Source organism: Artibeus jamaicensis, unplaced genomic scaffold (genome assembly GCF_021234435.1).
Source record: "Artibeus jamaicensis isolate MK-2021 breed Jamaican fruit bat unplaced genomic scaffold, CSHL_Jam_final contig_1132, whole genome shotgun sequence".
NCBI classification, from domain to species: domain Eukaryota; kingdom Metazoa; phylum Chordata; class Mammalia; order Chiroptera; family Phyllostomidae; genus Artibeus; species Artibeus jamaicensis.
This window is the reverse complement of record NW_026521221.1, coordinates 7,809,563-7,830,132: the sequence shown is the minus strand read 5'-3', so window position 1 is coordinate 7,830,132 and position 20,570 is coordinate 7,809,563. Positions and strand designations below refer to the sequence as shown.

At 58.2% G+C, this 20,570-nt stretch overlaps 2 protein-coding genes across 2 annotated transcripts; one reads left to right on the top strand and one right to left on the bottom strand.

The window, feature by feature from the left end:
• The first annotated feature begins 5,158 nt into the window (after positions 1–5,158).
• On the top strand, positions 5,159–8,091 carry LTK (leukocyte receptor tyrosine kinase). Its single transcript, XM_053665264.1, is given in 6 exon segments — positions 5,159–5,369; positions 5,880–5,977; positions 6,222–6,298; positions 6,300–6,356; positions 6,873–7,012; positions 7,985–8,091. Coding segments are annotated over 6 exon segments (690 nt in total).
• Positions 8,092–9,531: 1,440 nt separating this feature from the next.
• Positions 9,532–18,121, bottom strand: ITPKA (inositol-trisphosphate 3-kinase A). The gene is made up of 7 exons (XM_037161810.2): positions 17,502–18,121; positions 11,529–11,625; positions 11,226–11,442; positions 10,907–11,111; positions 10,609–10,710; positions 10,249–10,320; positions 9,532–10,139 (listed from the first exon to the last, which is right to left on the bottom strand). Exons 1-7 carry the CDS (start codon positions 17,988–17,990, stop codon positions 9,936–9,938), a joined length of 1,386 nt encoding a protein of 461 aa, XP_037017705.2. The 5' UTR covers positions 17,991–18,121; the 3' UTR covers positions 9,532–9,935.
• Between the last annotated feature and the right edge of the window lie 2,449 nt (positions 18,122–20,570).

The following is a 20,570-nucleotide window of genomic DNA, read 5'->3' as shown; positions in this document are numbered from 1 at the left end:
GTTGTGTGCAGAGTTAACACAGGCAATGGAATTGTGTGAGGTGAACACAGAGGTCCATGTTTCTGAGAGTATTGGGAGGTGCAACCTAGCTGGCACAGTCACTGAAAGACACAAGTTAGGGCAAGTGATATTGCCTTTCTTGGGGCAGTTTATTTATTTTTCCTTGGGGCAGTTTAAAGAGCACTTCCCATGTGTTATTACAGTGGCCACTACCAATGAAGTGCACACACCCCACCGCTCCTGGCAGGAGAGAGCTAGAAGCCCCATGTGGGTGTCAGGGTTATCGCTCCACTTTTTCATGATCCTGCTCCGAAAGGCTGGAGACACTTCCTCCCCTACTGGGTACCCACCCCATTCCCTGGGGCAGCGCAACTCAGAGGTAGGAGACTGAGTCCATTTGTGGGGGGGCTTTGCAAGGCTCTTCCGGAAGCTTAGGGACCTCTCTGATCAAACGACCCACCCTTTCCTCTTTCGAAATCCCAGAATCTGAGGTGGGAGTGGTCAGGCCGGCTCTAGGGCCAGTTGGTGTGTAGTGAGCGGCTGGACACTCCTATAAATCGTAGTTCGTTTGATCCCTGGGTGTTGGGTCTAAGCCGGCAAACCTAGAAGCAGCAGTCGAACAGGCGATGGGCCTCTACAGCCCTCACCTGCTGTGGCTGAGCTGCGGGTAAGTGCTCTCTTGTCAGTCAAGGAACTGTCCAGCCAGAGGCACTTTTCTAAGTCTCGACAGACCGGGTCCCAATGGCTCTTTCAGAAGCCTCTAATCCTTGCGGCCAGCACTGGAAATGGATGCTTACAAAATGCGGGAGAGGCGCCGGTGTGCCTGAATCCTAGGCTCCAGATCACGCAGCTAGGGAAGGAGGGACAGGCCCTGGGGTCCCAGCACCGCCTAGGGGCGGGAACACCACGCTAAGTCGAGGAAAGGATGGGGAGGCTGCAGGGCCAAACTCAGTGCGACTCCCAAGTCATTCACTGGGAGGGCCTCTGCAGGAAAGAAACGTGCAGAAGTAGCAGCCGCCAACCCGCGGGTTGGGTGGACGCCCGACACCCGGCGCGGGGCTCACTGGGTGGGCGGGGCTAGGGCGGGGCCAAGGGGAGACAGCACTTGGTGGGCGGGGCCAGGGCGAGACCAAGGGGAGACAGCACTGGGTGGGCGGGGCTAGGGCGGGGCTAGGGCGGGGCCAAGGGAGGCTGAGCCAGCTCTGGAGAAGTTCTCTCTTCATCTCTCGTCCCCCTTGAGCATGCTGCCTCCTCTCCCAGCCCCGTTGTCTCCCTGTCACCTTTCAGGAGCCATTCTCTGCTTCAGCCCCAAGTCCCAGGCTCCTTTTTTTTTTTGCCACCCTCGTCCCCGCCGGGTTCCAACCCCCGGGACCCGAACGTTACGAGGCCCCGCCTAGCCTGCGAGCTCGGAGCCAGCCTCTCTGTTAGTTTCCCCAGGTGAGCTCCAGGCTCCTTCCTCCCTTCTCCACCCACCGCCGAGCTGGTGCCCTATTTATCCTCTCCTCCCTCCCCGCTCCCAGACACCGAGGGGCTTTGGCAGTTGTCCGCCTGCGGGCCCTGCGGACCGCGCGAGCCCACAGAGAGTGAGACGGGGCTCACGCAGGCAGCAACGCGGCGTCGACAGCGGGGGCGCCGGGCGGGGACCAGTAAGCGAGGCGCAGGAATGGAGGCGGGCGATGGCCTGGGCGTCCGAGGTGCTCGGCCGCCCGCGCACCACAGTGCGTCTTAGGGTATTCCTTCGCTGACGTGCGGCCCCGGTGACCTTGACTGCCCCTTCGTCCCGCGGATCTCTGGAAAGGTGACGAGAGCCGCCATCGCGTTCGCCCACACCCAAAAGCCCGTTTCCGCCCAGCAGAGGAGCCAACAGCGGCGGCGGAGTCAAGGGGTGGGTGGCTTGAGCCTCCTCCCACCCCGTCTCTATTAAGCTTCCTAAATAAGTGTAGAATGTAATTTTATGGTGTGCAAACCTAGTCTCCCATCTCTTTAAAATGAACTATGGCTTCTAAGTCCCTCGGATAAGAAATCACGGAGCCGCCGCTGTCACCAACCTCTGCCTCAGGAGGGCGGCCCCAGGACCACGGTCTCCGCAGGATCTCAGTTTACGGAGTCGCGGGCCGAAAGGCGCCGAGAACCACTGGTCACAGGCTCGCGGCGTCTTCCCCCTCCGTGGTTGGACGGCGAAGAGAGGACGCCCGTCCGGGAGTCGGCGGAGCCACGGGGAAGGGGCGGCTCCAGCGCCCCTCCGAGTTCAGCCTTCGGCGCTGCGCGGAGCGCGCCCGGGGCCCTGCTGCTTAGCGCCCGCCGCCCACCAAGGAGCTGGGAGAGCCCGCCGTCTGGCTCGGAGAGTCTGAGGCCGCTGAGGGGCACGCGGCGACAGACGGGACCGAAGGGGTCTCGGCGCTGGGCCCCGGGGTAGCGGCGAGGGCCGGGGCTCCACCTGCGGCTTTTGCGCACATTTTAGCTTCCGGCTGGGAGCTCCCTCCCCAACGCTCAGCGTCGGGGTCGCAACCTTCTCCCGCGAGTGCGCACCCAAGCGCTGTATGCGCGGGCCTGGGGTCCCAAAGTCCCTGGGTCTGACTGGGGGCCCCGTTTCTTACTCCAGGGTGGGGAGCCGTCGCCCAGCGCCCGTGTCCTCACTCGACGCCTGGAGAGCACGCTGCTGAACCGCTGGGGTGGCGTCCAGGGGAGCCTGTCGGGCCCACCTGAGGCGACGGGACCTCAGGCCGCGGCCGAGAAACTGGAGAGCCGCTCCACGGCGACCGGTGGGGCCGCGGGGCCGCGGGGAGAGGTGGGCGTGCTGCCAGCCATCCTTCGGCTGCTCCACAGGTGGAGGGGACGACTGCACCTCCCCTCTGCAGGCCGGCTGCTCACTGCGGGACGGAGACGGGGCGGAGGGCGGCCAGGGCTGCGCTTGGCTGGGCCGCAGCCAGCGGCCTCGAGGGTGGCGGAGGGGCCTGCACTGCAGGCAGAAGCGACTGAGGCCACGGGAGTAGGTGCGCCCTTGGCCTGGGCAGATGGGCAGCCCCCAGGGTGAAGTGAAGGTAGAGCCTTAGAACAGGCCGAGTTTCTCAGAAGAATGAATGGGCCAGAGCAGAAAGAGTAATAGATCTTAGAAAAAGAGTGAGAAAAGGGAAGGAAGGGAGGGAGGGAGGGAGGGAGGGAGGGAGGGAGGGAGGGAGGAAGGAAGGAAGGAAGGAAGGAAGGAAGGAAGGAAGGAAGGAAGGAAGGAAGGAAGGAAGGAAGGAAGGAAGGAAAATGTTAGATAAGTTGCAAGTCACACTTGCAGACAGCACTCCTTAGATTTTCAATGAAATCCAGGACCTTTTTATCACAACAGGTTCCCTTCTTGTTCTGCAGTAGTCACAGGTGGCCACATTAGCAAGCTAAGCAGACAAGAAGAAAGGCAGAAATCATTTAAATCAGTAGGTCTCAAAGTGTGGTCCCCGAGACAATGGCATCAGCCCCTCTGCAACCTACTGAAATAAATGATCAGAAATGCCAACTCTCAGCCCCTCTGCAACCTACTCAATGAGAAACCCTAGTGTTATCCTGGTGGGGTAGCTCAGCTGGTCAGAGCACCGTCCCATACCATACACCAAGATTTCAGGTTCATTCCCAGGTCAGGGCACATTCAAGAATCAACCAATGAACGCATAAATAAGTGGAACACCAAATAGATGTCTCTCTCTCTCTCTCCTCCCTCTCTTTTTCTTCTCTCTCCCTTCTGTCTCTAAAGTTAAAAAATAAATGTTAAAATTTTTTAAGGAAAAGAAAAAAACTCTAGGGAAGGGTAGAAATCTGTGTTTTAATCAGTCCTCTAGGTGATTCCAATACGTTTGAGCTTGGAAACCACTGGTGTAAAGAAACAAAGCCTTGGGGTCTGTCTGGGCTATACTGTTTATAAATACCGTATTTGGGGGGCTATAAGATGCACTTTCCCCCCAGATTTGGGAGGAAAATGGGGTTGTGTCTTATAGTCCGAATGTAGCTTACCTGGCTCTCTGGGGAACGGGGCGGGGGGGAGGGGGAGGCAGTGGAGCCGGGTCACAGGTTATTAAATATCTTATCACATTTTTTGCTTCAAAAAATTTTTTCCTATTTGCCTTTTCTAAAATCTAGGTGAGTCTTATGGTCCAGTGCATCTTAAAGTCCTAAAAATACGGTAGTTTGTATACATCATCTCCCATTATATACAGCCTCTCCCATTTACAGCTGAGGACATGGGACCAGAGGAGTCAGATGGACAGGAGGTGTCCCAGCCAGCCTGAGACAGTCCTACAGGTTCCAGCTGAATACTCCCTCCCACCTTTCTGGCTCCTGGCTCCCACCTGTGAACCGGCAGCACCTGTGTTGTGATGCTAGCATAGAGGAGGCCACATGCTGGGATTCCGGATTTCTGCTGGGAGACTCCAGCTTCCCCACAGTTTTTTTTTTTTTCTTTTTTCAAACATTTTATTTATTTATTTTTAGAGAGATGGAGGAGGGAGAAAAAGGAGAGAAATATCAATGTGTGGTTGCCTCTTGAGTGCCCCCTACTGGGGACCTGGCCCGCAACCCAGGCGTGTGCCCTGACTGGGAAATGAACCAGACCCTTTGGTTTGCAGGCGGGTACTCGATCCACTGAGCCACACCAGCCATGGCTCCCCACTGGTCATAAGCCATTGCCAGCAGTGAGGCAGCTGTGTGCCCCTTCCTCCTCTATCACTTTCTATTTCCGGGGGTGATACCTCAGAGATGGACTTGCTCTCTGCTAATAGGGAAGATGGTGTATCCTTTCTACACCCCAGCAGTGAGCTCCACCTGCAGCCTCTGGCAGGTATTAGCCCCTACCCCACAGCTTTCAGTCTGACCTAGCCTTTTTCCTCAATCCCTGAGCCCACTCCCATCTGAGCCAGGAACTTTGCACAGTGAACTACCTGCTTCCTGCACAACACAGAAATACTTAGGAACTTGGCTGTCTGTATGGGGCATTCTGGGGCGATTTTCAAGTATTTCCTTACTATGAATTCTCAAATACTTGCAAGCTCAAAGATTCCAGAAAAGGAAGTATCCAGGCCTGAGAGAAGTCCCCGAAGACCTCCCACCCACCCTTAAATGCCTGGCTTTGCTCCTTGTTTCAAAGTCCAGGGCTAGAATTATCTATGGGGCTGGCAAAAGTATGTATGTGTCCCCCACAGCTCCATCTTTAGTTCTTTTACTCATAATCAAGGAGAACCATGGAGAAGTGGAGATCCAACTGCATCTCAATTGAAGTCATTGCTTTTTGAAAGGCTGCCAATGGCAGGCGGGGTTCCAGCTGGCTGAATGCATGTTCCCAGAGGGCATGGAGCTAGCTGTTTGTAACATCCCCTGCATGCATTTGTTCTGCCTTTGTCTCCAGGGGCTCAGGCTGAGAGGAGCAGTAGGGTATGGCGAACATTGCTTGCTGTATGCCAGGCACTGTGTTGGGTGTGGGCAGGAGATTAGAGATGCATCCGTGCATGCTCTGCCTTTAGGGAGCACACAGTCTAGTGGTAGAGGCACTTTGTAGCTATCTATATATCTAGACATAGACATATATCAAAGTGACAGTTGCCATAGGGGAGGTAAAGTGTTCTAGGGGTTCTCAGGAGGGAGAGGTTGTGTTTGTCTAGGGTAAGTGGAAAAAGCGTCAAGGGAGAGTTAACACCCGATTGTGGACATGAACAAGAGTGTGGGGATTGCTGGGGGGAGGGACATAAAAAGACTAAATGGTGATGGGAAAAGTACAATAAAGATTTTTTAAAAAATGAATGAAAAGTTAACACCTGAGTTGAGTCTTGAGGCGGGGTAAGAACCTGGAGTAGAGGGACGAGAGAGGAGTGTCCCACTGGAGGTGTCTCTCTCCCTGGATCTGCCCACACCCCAGGCTCTGATCCTACTGGTAGCTGTGGGGGCAACATGTACACTGAGCCTCCTTATAGTGTGTGGGGTCCTCATTCTGGGTATGGATCACCCAGCAGATACGGCTGATTCAAGGCTGCCCACCTCTCCACTGAACTGTTTGGGGTCTCAGGGCCCATGGGGCTGATTTCAAGAGCCCCACTCCCTGCAGAGCAATGGTGAACTCCTCTGGGGTTTTAAGAGGAGCAACTGGGGAGGCCATGGGGAAAACATTTGTTTTAACTGGCATCTGAAGAGGTGTCCTAGGCAGGAGGAGGCAGAGCAGGGTGGCTTCTCCCACCTTCAGTGAACCACAGGAGTGGCAGGGCCTGTGGAGGACAAGGCTGCCAGGCCCTGGGTTCAAAGTGAGCAAGCTTCAGACATCCGCCATCAGGACAGCCCGACTGCTGCCAGATGGGGCTTGGCCCAGCCCAGTCCTGGACTCTACCTCCAGGGCTTTGTGATGTTCCCCCAGAATGTCATTCTGCTCAGATTAGTCTTCTGTCCCCTTTCTGAGAACCTATGCACTCTGAATCCCCCCTCCCACACTGTCCCCTGCTGTGGTGAGTTCTGGATCCCGGAGAGCAACTGCTGGCCCAGATACTTTGTATAGAGGAGATAGAGGCCAGAGCACTTCCAAGACAAAGGATAACTTGCCCAGGGTCAGATGTCACCCTCAATTCTGGGATAGTAGGGACCCTAGGATCTGATTCCTTTGGAGCAAGAGCTGCCTCCACCTCAGAGTGTCTGCCAGAACCGAAGGGGGAGCTTCATACTGACTCCCACTCCAACCCTGAGCCCATACCTTTTCTCTTTTTTGCCCCAGCTCTGTGCCAATCAACATTGCCTCTGCAGGACTTATACCTGAGACATGCCATGATGTAGAGAAAGCTCAGACTCTCAGATAGGGCCAAGGAGGGGATGGGGGGAGGGAGGTAAAGGAGACTAGACTCTCCAGGACCCTTCCCCAGGCTCAGCCACCCACTCCCTTCCAACCTGTCCTCATGGAGAGACCTGGGCTATGGTGCCTTTGGAGAGGCCTGTGAAGGTCTGGTGATTGGCCTTCCTGGGTGGCTATCAATGTCAGAGGGGGTGGGACTTCCAGCTGCGGGTAGGAGAGCAGGGTTCCATGGAGGGAGAAACGATTGCTGATGCCAGGGTCAACCCACCCTCCTGAAGCATCTGGGGAGCTCCTGGGAAGCTCAGGAGCTCTGTGCCCTTGTCCTCCCAGACCCTGCCAGAACTCTGCTCTCCACAGGAGGCGCCGACTTCCTCATGCAGGTGCTCTCATCAGGTGCACCTGGGGCCAGAGGCCCCGTGGAAGTAGGGGGAGAGGCCCCCAGAACTGCCTGCAGGAACAGCCTCTTTTCACCCTGGGGCTGAGAGGTAGCAAGAGACACAGTGGTCCCCTCCAGTTTTGTGGAGCCTAAAGCATGGTGTCTTTCCTTGCTGGTGATGGGGTATGTGTACCACCTGCCCAGCAAGGTCAGCCATCGAAACACTGGGCACCATGTGGGGCTCAGCCTCTGGGATGCCCCTCACCTAATTCTATCGGAGCTGACATCCGGGAGGACATGCAGAGTTTCCCAAGGCACGGCCGGCCCTATCTAGGGAGACCCTTCTCCCAGGCCCCTCTAAAGACCCTGTCCATGTATGCCACATCTGCGCAGGCTAACGTACTGCCTGCCCAACCCAGGCCAGCTGTCACCTCTGGTCATGTGGGACCTGCTCCAGCCCAGGGCTGCCACCACCTAAAGGAAAATCCCTTCATCCACAAGTCCAATTAATCCTGCCTCAAGGAACCGCTGGTCCAACCCCCCCCCCCCCCCCCCAAAAAAAAAAAGAGCCCTTCCAACATAACTTTTATGAAAGTAGATTAGAGCCAGAGATTCTGAGTTCTGGCAGTGTCCCCCACCCCCACCCCCAACTCTGCAAGGACATCACTGCTAGGACTGTTTGCTGAGCTGCATTGGGACAGCCTGGTGGCCAAGACAGGACAGTGAGGAAGGCTGCTGCTTCAAGGGAGTTTCCCAGCAACCTCCTGTGACATTTGAATAACTCATCCCTCTCTTCCTCCCTCCAGTTGAGCACTCATTTCTGCAAGGGTCTGTGGGCTCTGCTGCAGGCCAAGTAGGTGCCCCAGAGGCCTTCCTGGAAGGCACCTTTACATCCAAGACAGACTCCTGGTGATACCACACCCTCCCACTCCCCTGCCTCAGGTGAGGGAAGAGGAGGCTGTGCCTGATGGGCTTCATTTGGTTCCCCCATTCATGACGCAGGTCTTTTGGGGTACTGCTCTGGGATATCTCACTGGGCTACATTGCCCTACCCTGGGCATGCCAGCCAGTAGCCAGAGGGGGACAGATGGACCCTCCCAGGGGCCATCAGGGATTGTGTGAGAATGAGGTGTTGCTCAGGGAGTGGGTGCTTCACAGCCATGGTGGAGCACAAAATCCTGCTTCTCCCCAGGGAGCATATCATGACCTGGCATTGGCAGCAGCAGCCTGAACTCTGCCCCACTTTTGCCAGCATCTTGGAGCAACTTCAGTTGCTCTCAGGTGTGCCCTGTGACCTGCCACGATCACCTGGTCGTGGGGTCGGGAAGGAGGCCTGAAACAACACTGGGGCCCTGACTGCAGTGGCTCAGTTGGTTGGACCTCATCCCACTGGCTCCATCCCCAGTCAGGACACAGGCCTGGGGTGTGGGTTCAGTTCCAGGTTGGGGCAACCAATTGATGTTCCTTTCCCACATCAATGTTTCTCTGCCTCTTTCTCCCTCCCTTCCCCTGTCTCTAAAAATAAATAAATAAGATCTTAAAAAGACAGGAAAAAAACCCCACTCCCTCCCCTCCAGTTGCTTAACCATCCTATTACAGGACCCAATGTGCTGAATTCACCTCTGCCAATGGGGCTGGGGCCCACTCTGGAGGGGGAAGGGACTCCCTGATGGGGAAGTGAGCCTTTGGAGGGCCTAAGAGTCCCCACAGGCCCAGGAACTGAGTCTGGAGATCTTGAAGAGCTGGGAGGGAGATTCCTTGGCTCTTGGCTGCCCTCTGGCCTCAAACCTCCCCCCCACTCCTGCCCCAAATCCAGGGGACTCCAACCTCAGAACTTCTGAAATCCTGCTATGGCTGCTGGGCCCCAGGGCCAAGGGTGAGGGCACAGGCACTTGATGCTAGCAATGGTTCCTCCCTGCGCCCCTCCCTAGGTTTCTAGGTGGCTTGTTATTCCAGCAGCCTCTCCCCTGCCACCCCCGCCCCAGTTTTGCTGCATGCCTGGGCCTGTCTCAGGGCCGGCCTGCAGCACTGGACTTTCCATCCTGGAAACCAGACCCAGGCCTCCTGGGGAAGAGCCTGGCCACTCCCAGACTTTGAACTTTGGGACCAGAACAGAGGCCAACCCCCCTCCCTCAGGTGTGGGTGGTGAGTTGAGATTGCCTCCTGCAGGAAGCCTTGGCTGGATTGCCCTTCCCCTGTGAGCACCTTTCATCTGGGTAGTCTGCAGCCCTACAGATGCCTCTAATAGAGTCTTCTCATATCGTCCCGCAATCTGAGTGGACATAAGGGATGCCTGGGAAGTGAGAAAGAGGGGACCAGGGGAGGGAGGAGATGAGGCCTGAGTTGCCAAAGCTGATGTCTTTGAGTTTTATTGAGAAGGGGGGTCCATTGTAGTGTGGGAGGTTAGATCAATAGATCTAGTGCCTGCAAAATGAAATTCATTTTCTGGCCTCTCTGGAGAAGCACAGAGTCCCTCAGAAGAGCTGGGATGAGGAAGAAGCCCGTTGTGGCAGCCTACATCCCACCCCCACCCCCCCTGCATAAATTAGTGTCATCGGCTCTGGGACCACTTGGGTTTGTATGGGGAACAGCCTTGGTGCCTACAGTGCATCCCATAGTGTCTGGCACCTGGCCCTACAGGAACCTGTGAACCGCCCCAGCCTCTGGGTTTCAGTCTCTCCCCGGCATGCAGGGCGGGGACAAAGACGCGGGTCCATCTGCCAGACCAGTGGTCTGTGTGGGGACAGGGGCCGAGCCTCATCTGTCGGCCAGGCTGGCCAGGATGCCAATGAGATTGTCCAGCCCCAGCAAATAGCCGTCCTCGCGGTTGCCCTCCTCCCAGGGCCTTCGATGGTCCAGGGTCTCGCCGTCTGGCAGGGGCGTGGTCTTGCCGAAGTCAATGAGCCACACGCCGGCGCGATGGCAGTGATCGTGCACGAAGAGCAGCGAGCTGCCGATCACCTGCAGAGCCCCAGAAGGTCAGGCCACAGCCCTTCCCCTGGGAAAAGCGCCGCCGCGCTTTTCCGGTGCAGCCCTCACGGACCGCAGAGGTAAGAGGGTCAACTCTTACCTCGTGCCTCCTGAAGAACTCAGAGACTTCCAGCGTGTCCCGGATCTGCTGCAGGCGATTCAGATACCTCTTCTGGAGAGGGTAGGGCAGGAGAGGAGGGCAAATTAGCTAAACACCACCTGAGCTTCTGCTAACATTAGGGGCCAAGATGCATGCTTGGCTTGGTAAATACCAGTGGAGGAAAACACAGACCCTCAAGTGGCGCGCGGAACAGAAGGGAAGGAGCGCAAAACAATTACAAGACAAGGCGATAATAGGCTAGGGAGGGGTCACAGAGGCGAGGGCAACAGACAGGCTGGCTGGGGGCGCCCCTCGCTTTCAGGCTCCCCGACAGCTCGAGGTGCAGGGTCTGGCGCTCACCAGCACTTCCGCATCCCCTTGCACGAACTCCTCGAAGACCCGAATCACCTGCTCCCGGCTGCGCGTGGTCTTGAAGTCGGTGCTGCAGGATCCGTCTGCTTTCTTAAGGAGGTGGGACAGGAAGCGTCAGGGGCCCTTGCCCGACGGCGGGGAGAGGATCAGTTAGAGCAACCTCTCCAGACGGCGGAAGCCAGGGGCTGAGAGGCGGCCGCCGAGGGGCGCCGACTCCGGGGAGCTGGGGGCCAACCCCGCAGGCGGACGCCGCGGGGCGGAGGGAGGCGGGGCCGCGCGCGCGCACCTTGATGCCCTCGATGCGGAAGCCGAGCGTGGTGCTGGAGCTGATGCCCTCCCGCCACTGCATGTAGCGCGGCTTGGTGACGGCGCGCTGCGCGTGCTCCTCCTCAGTGGGCGCCGCAGGGTCCACGGCCAGCATCTTCTTGTACATATCCTTCCGCAACTTGGGCCGCTCTCGGGCTTTGGCCAGCTCCTCTTCCAGGTAAGTCCTAAAGAGGCACAGGCAGCGGCGGGGCGTGAGCGGACTCACCCCGGACCCGGCGGAGCGCCGCCCCGGACCCCCCGCCCGGTGGTCCCCGCACGGCCGGGCAGGGCACGCATACCTGATGCCCATCTTGCAGTCAAGCACGCAGGGGCCATCGAAGCCGTGGAGCAGGTCCTGCAACTGCAGGTAGCTCTCGCCGTCGCGCTCCACCACGCCGTGGAAGGCGGGCACGCAACCGCGCAGAGAGTCGGCCATCAGCCGCGCTAAGCAGTAACGCTCCTGTTCCGAGCTGCGCTTCAGGATCAGCCCGCTGGTACCCGCCGCCTTGAAACTCCCTGTAGACGGGGGCACTTGTTAGCGCTGCCTAGTCACCCCGGTCCCCGGGGAACACACCCTCCCCACCCGCGCCGGCCGTGCTCACCCGTGTGCCCAGCCAGCTGCACCCAGGCGTAGCGCTTCTTGAAAGGGCTCATGACCGGCAGATTCACCATGGTCCGGATCTTCTGCCAGTGGCTTTTCTGAAAGCAACACGGTCCGGGGCTCCTTGTCCGGCGTCTGGGCAGTGCATGAGCCCTCCCAACTCTGGAACAGGGACGCGGCCCGCCCCACCCCACGACAAGCAGCTAGGGCCTGGTAATTCAGTCATTTGCTCTCTCAGGAAAGTTGATTGTGAGCCTGTGTGGTGGACACTGAGCTGCACAAGGTGGTGACAGATATCTAGCTTCTCGAATGTGCCCTGGACTTAGCATCAGAAGGCTGAAAACCTGCGTGGGCCGGTAACTAAACTGCTCTGTCCAGGTTTTAGAACTTTTGTGAGTGTGAGAATCACCTGATGGTCACCCTTATTAAAAATGCAGATTCCTGGGTTTACCACAGGGAAATTCTGAGTAGGTCTGCGGTAGGACCAAAAATTTGCATTTTGGATATTCTGATGCCTCAGGATATTTTGGGGCCTGAGAAACATTGCCTCTGTGCATCAGAGTCTTCATCCGTAAAACAGGGAAATAACCGCTTTCACTGGGCTGTTGTGAGTAGTGAGTGAGGCTTGAATGTGTGACAAGCTTTCTGTCCTCCAACCTCATTTCCTGGCACAAAGTAGAAGCTGGACAAATCTGGATTGCTGATTCATTCACTTCGGGACCATAGGTTCCTCTCATACAGGGAGACAGACAATCACAGAAGCAAACCTCTACAAAGGCCCAGGGGGGGGGGGGGCCTGGCAATGTCTAGAGAAAGACAGACTTGTTTTTCCCAAAGCTGTCTGCTACCCCTGGATGCCATGCCACACTCCTCACCAGTTGGCAAGACCCAGAGCACTCTTGGTCCTAGTCTGGACCTAGAAACCTGAGCTTTGCAAATGGGAGGCAGAGCCCAGGGCCTGTCATCTTAGCTCAAACTGGGAGGGAAACGTAGATTTTGGTGTACCTCCTGCCTCATGACCATTTCTTCTGGCCTCCACCCCGTCCTGAAAGCATCTTATATTCTGAACCTTTCCTCTTCCCACCCCAAACCCATCATTCCTATGTCTACAGGTTTGTTGTACACAGGTTTGCTCATCCAAACCGGGTGTTGGCTGCCTCCTCCCAAGAGTGCCTGCTTTTAGAGGAGTTACACATATGTGCCCCCACAGGGCTGGAACCCCGGAATCCAGCCTCCCTGACCAGAGGGAGCTCTAAGAAGAAGAGGGAGAACTGGGGCAGTGGCTTAAGCAGGGTAAGGCTGCTGACCTTAGCCCTTTCCTGTGGATGAAGTGGGAGGTTGATGAGATTGAGTTAGTGACAGAGCACTGGACTGGGAGTCAAGAGCTGGTTCCAGGCCTGGCTTTGTCACTTTCTAGGCAAGTGAGTCCACACAAGAATTTCATCTGTACAATCCTGTTTCTTCTGCGAAGGCACAGCTGCTGCCATAACACAAGCCACCATTTACTGGCCGCCCACTGCATGCCAGGCACTTCTCAACCTCCACGAGACAGCAGTGCTCCTGCTTTCCTGCCGCAGCCCCTATATGGTGTGCTGGGGTGTGATCACATGTCCAATCTCCAGGGATCTAGGGGTGTAGCCAGAAGCAGCCCACTCTTTCAAAACTCCTTTTTTCACTCTTTAAATACATACAAGGCTTGCATTATGCTGCATAAACCCAAGTTTTATTATGAAACTCTCCCACCTCCAAAACTTCAAATAAAATTCTGGGAAGATGTATGTGCCATGTGTATTCAGCAGCACCACCTATACCCTCTTCTCCCACTCTCAGTTTGAGAGTGATGATAATGAAGCACATAGACAGTAAGTGCAGGAGGGGGTGGCATTGTTGCTATTTTACACGAAGAAATCAAGGCACAGGGGAGTCAGCATGCCCTCGCTTCTTGCCTCCAGCCTCCCAGTCCCTGGTTTGCACCATCTACCAGCCCAACCCCCTTCCTATGTTCTGATTGCCCCAGCAGGTTCCAGAGTCCACGCTACCACCCTGATTCCCTTTGGGGGGGGGTCAAAGGGGACCCCCCCCCCATGAGAAAGAGCTCTGTACTAGGTGAAGCAATACACAGCTGCAAAGTGGTGTGCTTTGATCTCAGAAACACTGAGATCTGCCTGGGGACCCATCCCTCTGTTGGCTTGACACCTTTGCCTTCATCTGAGGGAGTGGGTTTAATGGTGAGGTTCAGGCAGCTTGAGGGGCCTACTGGCAGAATGTGGGGAAGAGTGGGACTCTGACGGAGTTAATCAGAGGGTATATCTATTTCTGTAGCCACCCCAGTGGAAGAGGGAATCAGCTTTGGGTCAAGTGAGATGAGGGAACTGCATCACCCTTTCTTCTGGGATCATGTGGGCATAGTGAGAGGGGATGGAAGGTAGAGGGTGGGTCTGGTAGAAGAAGGTTTAGCACCGGCAGTCCTGGACTACAGCCACTTGACTGATGTGTGATAACACAGCATCAGTTTGCTTCTAAGAATGATGTAAAATGGGGTCATCACCTACCCTCCCTACACCAGTTTTGAGAGGATCATGTCAGCTGAGAGCAGCAAAAACTAAGGCCAGGTCCAGCCATGCAGGCCAGGAAGGACTTTCGTACCCATCATGCCAGCTGAGCCATCCCAGCCGCCTCCTGAGGTTGCTCTGGCAAGGTTCAGCAGCCTGGCCAGTAACGGATGTGGTCACACATGGAAGGGGTTCGTGCAAGTGTCATGCAACTCACTGCCACCTTCCCTCTCCAGGAGCCACCTCCTCCAGAGGACATAATACATACAAAGAGGCATATCTCCAGGGAGATTCCTGCAGAAACATTCTTGGTGGGTGGGTGGTGATTTGGGCACATGAACAACAGCAGGGAAGATAATTTTTGAGCAGGTAAGGCCTTTATTGCATGGATATCAGAAAGATTTATTGTGTTACAAAAGGAGAGCTACCTGAAAAGAGGGCCAAAGCCCCATTCTCTGGCCTAGGCTACTCCCCACAGAAGTCTGGGAAGCCAACTCACAGCCAGAGGCCAGCAGAACTTCTTGGGGCAAAAAGCCCAGGAGAGCTGACCTGTGTGTCTTTAATGAAGTCACAGGAGACCCTCTGATAATTCCTCACCCCTCGGGCTGAACAAGGAACATCTCTCTCTGGACGACAGGGCTTCTCTAGACACTAGCCTCTCACTTGCTTTTATCCAAGCTCTGTTTGAAGCCCTGAGGACTTCTGCTTCTTCTATCACAGCCGACACTCAGTGTATCTTCTGCCAGAATAAACCCTTTACTCTGCCTTTGGTACCCCTCCGGGTACTTCTGGACTCCCACTCCCTCCCTCCAGCCATCCAATCACTGGCGGAAGCTCTCTACCAGCCCCACCCCCTCCCCACGTTCCCACTGCCTATCAAACTAGTACTCCCTGTGGTGGTGGTGGTGGTGGTGGTGAAAGCAATCAGTTTAAATTTATAAAATCATTTGCACTAAGGTATAAGTGACCCACGACTTCACCCTCCCAGGGGCATTTACTTTTTAAAAAGGAAGTCAGTTAACCTAAATTGTGCTCTATAATTAGTGAAAAGTGAAGTATGGGAGTTCTGGGTCCAGGACAGGGTGGCATCCAAGTCTCCTTACCCGTCCTGGAGCACTGAGAGAAGAGAACCAAGTGAACAGGCGCCAACACCCTCTCTTCCGGCACAGCAACACCCCAACATTGTTTTAAGAGGCAGGCAAGTCCTAAGAACACAGTCATGCCATCTGCCCTTGAGGAAAGCCTCTTCCCCACCCCAGCTTCCACGCGTTGGGTTTCTCTGCCCGTGAGTCTTCCCTGTACTGTGAAGGAAGGGTCCAGGGAGGGAGGCAGGCGCGCCATCCCCAACGACCCCATGGGGAGCCCAGCTTCAGGCTCTGGGCAGGCTTTTTGCGGCTCCTAGCAGAAGGAAAAGGACGTGTGTGCCCGGCAGAAGCAAGGTAGAGTCTTCCCAGACTTCCTTCTGCTCTGGCTACTCCCGTCGTCTGCCCTGGTCCGAATGTAAGGGCCTGGGGACCTAGGAATTCTCAGCGCTGCCTCAATACCCTTCTCCCAGGTGCATCCTTAACCGCTGGCCAGCCCACGGGCTCTGCTTCCTGCCTGGGGAAGCCCTAAAGGCAGCATGGGCGGGCGCACTGTGCCGCTCCCCGACTGGCCGAGAGGCAAAGTCCGCGCCAGGCCCTTCCACGAGGACGCAGGTGGCTCTGTCAACAGCTTCTGGCTTATCGGCCATCGCCGTGGCTGTTTGCCTTGGGGAGGCCCTGGCGGGCTGGGGGTTGGGAAGGCCTGAGAGGCGCAGCCTTGGAGCTGGAAGGGCCTACACGCAGCCATCTGCTCCGGCTCCTGGCCGTGCCGGGACAGCGAGGCCCAGGGTGGGAGAGGCCAGCCAAAGAGGCCTAGCACACAGCTGAGACTGGTCCCTGGAGCGTTGACCCCAGTCGGGCTGCCTACGTAGCACACAGCCTTGGGCCGCGGGACCTCCTTCGCCCCCAGGCTCTAGATGGAATGGGGCGGGGTTGAGGGGCGAGGCTGCCCTCGTGGCGCCCTTCCTCCTGCGCCCGCCTCTCAGCTGTCAGAGATTTGAGCTGGGGAGCCGTGGACTGCTCCGGATTTTCCGAAGAGGCGAGGAGGGAGGAGTCCTCTTAATGCCCCACATTCCACTTCCTTGGAAACCCCTAGGCTGCACCGCCTCACTGCATGGGCCAGGGAGGCACTGGGAACGACCGTGGGGCAGGGGCACCCGGACTCCGCGGAGGGAGCGAGGGACGCCCGCACCCCACACCTAGTCGGTGAGACTTTTCTCTTTCCTCTTGTGTCACAAACCATACCGCCCTCTAGGTAATGTGGTTAAGTTTCAGGGGGTAACCAAGCCGGGTCCACTGCAAGCCGTCCCAGTGTCTCCCCGCCTCGTCCAATCGCAGCGCGCGGCGCGCCCTGGTGCTCTCCCCGCAGCTGTGGCGCGCCTCCGCGGTTCCCATCGCCCTTCTGGGAAGGCCAGGAGCCACCCGAGCCTGAGGGCGCCCTTCGTCTCTCCCTCAGCTCTGGGGACACTCGCATAACATGGATCTAGAGCAACTCCTTCCTACTGATCCTGAAGAGTTATTGAAAGTATTTGGCCTTCGTTTAAACAAGGGGCCCAGGACGGCTGTCCCGCGCGCGGTGCAGCCCGAAGGGGCAGGCACAGGTAATGTCTCCAGGGAACCCTGGCCTGGATTATTCCAGGGTCGAATCAGGCCTCTGACACCAGAGGTGTAGCCTAATAGGTTGATCACGCCCTTTCAGCCTCAGTTTACCCTCCCGGCCACAACTAGGAGCAGTAAAGCGGGGAGGACGGCGGTCCCCTCCCAGCCGGAGCTCCCAGCCCTGCGCCCCTCCCTTCCCCACGTCCACGCCTCGCGCGCGGGCGCGGGGAGCAGACGGCGGCGGAGGCTCCCGAGCAGAGACTCGAGCGCCGCTCCACTCCCACTCAGGAGAGCGAAACCGTGGCAACGGCGGGGGTGGGGCCGTGGCGCGGGAGAGGGGGCGGCAAGATCGGGAGCCGCGTTCGCCCCTCTCTCCCCAGAGTTCTCGGGGCAAGGCCAACCCCTACCGAACCATAAGCCCCACCTCGCAGCCGGCAGGTCACGATTCCGCGCCCCCCACCCCACCCGCCCCGTGACTTGTGCAGACTCCTCCTCACACGCCTTCTCAGACGCCCCCGGGCCCGGGTCGAGACCCGCCTGTGGAACCGGGTCGAAAACTGCCAAGGCAGGAGATCAGACCCGACTGGCGCCTCCCCGTGGCCCCTCGGCCCCTGGGCAGCGAGGGTCGGACCCTCGGCGGAGGGAACTTGGGAAGGAGTCGGACCTCGGAGAGCCCAGAGCCGGGTCCCCCGAGAGCAGCCCCCCGGTGCCCGGGGCTGGCTCCGCCCTCGCGGCCTGTACCTGACCCACGACTTCGCCGCCTTCCAGCTGCACGTTGCCGCGGCTCCGGCTCTCGCTGTCGCTCAGCAGATCGTCCTCCGAGTCCTCGGGCAGCGACGAGGAGCCAGTAGAGGAGAGGGACGAGGTGGAGAGGCGGCGCGGCTGCTGCAGGTGCGAGGAGCCCGCGGCCGGGAGCCAGCCGCCCTCTGGCTCCGGCGGCCCGGGACTGGCCGGCGGTACGTCCGGCTCCTCGGCTGTCACTGTCAGCTGCGGGATCACCGGTGCGGGGGAAGCCCGCGGGAGCCCGTTGGGGACCCGTCCCCCACGCCGCTTGGCCCCGCGAGCCCGGGGCTGCGCCGCGGCGGCGGCGGCTGCGACCGCGGCACAGCGCGCCTCGAAGAGCAGGCGCAGCTCCCCGACACTCCGGCGCGGGGCCCGCTCCAGCCCCGGGCTGCAGGGCCCCGCGCCTCCCGGCCGCGCCATGCCCGTCGGGCCCCCGGGCAGGGTCATTTCCCGGCCCGAGAGCCGCAGCGGAGCCCACCAGCCCGCGTCGCGGTGGGGACTGGAGGCGCCGGGCGCCCCGGCTCGGGACTGCCCCGAGGCGGAGCCTTCCCCGCGGCCCCGCCTCGGCCGCGCCCCCCGCCCACTTCTTTCACTTTCAGAGAAAGCGCGGGGCGGCCCGGCCCTCGCCCGGCGGGGAAGGCTCCCGGCGGCTGCCGCCGGCGTTGGGGAAGCTCAGACGTTTGGACAGAAAACTCAGGGCCCGGCCCTCGCAGCCCCGTTGCGCCCACCCTCGAGGAGGCGGCGGGCCGCTGCACCGCCTCCCCGGGTTTCTGGCTTCGGGCCGAGGAGGACTCCTCGGGCGGCTCCGCGGCCGCTGACCCCGCGGGGGCGGAGCCAGTTCCACCCGATCCGCGCGTGGCTTTCCGCCTGGCGTCCATCCCGTCCCCGCTCTCTCTGCCCGGTGCCCCTTCGGCACAAAGTGCAGGGCCATCGGCCTCCCGAAGGAGCCTTACCCCGGCGCTCGCCCGAGTGGGGACACTGTCGCGGGGACAGCGGAGACTTCTCCCCTCAAACCCCCACTTCCCGCGGGCGGAACGAGGCCGGGCGGGACCCTGATCCCTCCACGTGCCCGGCCTCGTCCTGGGCCGCACGCCCGGCTGGGGCTGGCGGGGGCCGAGCCCGCTTCCCCTTTGCTTTTGTGGTTTGCTGCTCAGAGTCTGCTGCGGGGCTGTGAGCAAGTCATCTCATCTCCGTGAACTGCCGAGTCTCCTCCACGAGGTGCTTGTCCACCTCACAGGGCGGCTGTGAGAACAAAACAAAATGAAAGATATGAAATCTCTAAAACTTAGAATAGTTTTAGCGTGGGTGGTGGAAACAGCCAGGCTCTCGTTCACCGCACGCCCGGTGTGATGAGGAAAGCCTCGCCTGGCCCACGGCGTTGGCGCTGCGGGCTGGGAAGACACTGCGGACGCCGGCGCGACGTTTCCTGCACCGCCGCGTGCTCATCGGTGGCCTCGCTGTGGTGGGTCTTCGGCCGCTTCACATGTTAGTGGTCAGCTGAACTGCGAGGCTGCTTTGAGTTAATAATTCAGTATTGCACAGCCTTTCCCATCTTCCCTCAAAGGCCACAAGCCAGCATCTTGGCAGGTGCCTGGAGCCCAGGGATCGCGTGGCCTTGTGCGGAGGGCATCCCGGGAGGACTGCCTCTGCTGCTGAGGGCCCGGAGAGGGGGCTCTTCGTTCCTCGTTTCCCTCGGCCAGGATCCAGGGAGGGTCCTGGAGGAGAGAAAAGGAGGGTTCAGAAACAGAACCGAACACTTCGGCAGAGTGAAGGAGAAGATCCTGTGGGAAACTGGAGAGAGAATGGGAGGGGAAGGAAGGGGGAGGAACTGAAGAAATGGAGTGGGAGCAAGAAGGGAATGCAGGGGTTTGAACTCCGAGTCCTCTGTGCAGAACCTGGGAAAGCAGTGGCTGCCTCCTCGGAGGCACGGAGGTCTGGAGGAGCCTGGGTGCCTGTGCGAGCGGGGTGCTCTGGAGCTGGGAGGCCCAGAAACACTCATGTCTACTGGACTCACTTCTCTCCCTCCTCTGGCGCTACCCTGGTCTGCGGGTTGGGGGCGCTGGAGAGGTACTGCTCTCAGAGGGGGCCTGGGGACAAACCCACCTGGGGAGTCAGGGAGGACCTGCCTGAACGGGCCATCTGTTGCTGCTTTGGAGAGACTTGAAGTCCTCTCCAGAGAGAGCAGAGCGTGTGTGTGTGTGTGTGTGTGTGTGTGTGTGTGTGTGTGTGTGTGTTGGGAGGGCGGCGGGAAGTGTTTCTTTAGACCAGGTCATTAAGGTCTCATTCTAATCAGCGACTCCTAGACATGCTCTGTGGGGCTTGGTGTCCTGCACGTGACTTTCTGACTCCAAGACTCCAATATTCTGTGACAATACCTGTGATTCATTCAGTCACTCACCAAGCAAACAAACTTCCATTGAGCAGCTGTTATGGGCCAGGCACTGTACTGGGTAAAAGGAATACAGGAATGGGTAGCTCTTAGGAGGCCCCCCTCCTTACTGGGAGTGGTGGTATATCATTTTACATTGTCTTCTGAAGGAAAGAAACCAGAAAGGGACCCAACCAGGAAATAAGCTGCAAGATGCCAAATGGCTGCATTTACTGTTTCCAAGGGACTATCAGTGAGACCTTGGTCCTTCAGCTGCATCATACAAACAGTTTCCCACCCCAGTCAGTCAGATGCCCTTCTCTGCCCGGAGCATACTGGACAGGGTGCTGGACGGTTGGCCGGAGCCAGGGCCCAATGGAAACTTGAGGATAAGGAAGAACTGAAGGCCTTTCTCTTGAGGAAAGGGAGTGAATGGCTCTCAGCCTGACAATTCCAGACCCTTTGCCTCTCGGTTTCTCCTCCCTGCCATGCCAGCCCTTTCTGGCCCCATAATAGACAGGCTTCGTGGGAATATTCTAGAATTAGGGGCTGGCATAGTTCAGCAGGGTGAGATCTAGCCACCTTCACTGACCCTCCACCATTTGCGTTACTCCCCTCTGAAAAGAACAGGTGCCACCTCGCCCATGTGTGCACAGTAA

Coding starts and splice junctions, on each gene's coding strand:
- ITPKA (XM_037161810.2), bottom strand. CDS start 17,990: ATGACCCTGCCCGGGGGCCCGACGGGCATGGCGCGGCCGGGAGGCGCG. Junction 11,443..11,528: donor GCAGCTGGCTGGGCACACGG/GTGAGCACGGCC, acceptor CCCCGTCTACAG/GGAGTTTCAAGGCGGCGGGT. Junction 11,112..11,225: donor GACTGCAAGATGGGCATCAG/GTATGCGTGCCC, acceptor GTGCCTCTTTAG/GACTTACCTGGAAGAGGAGC.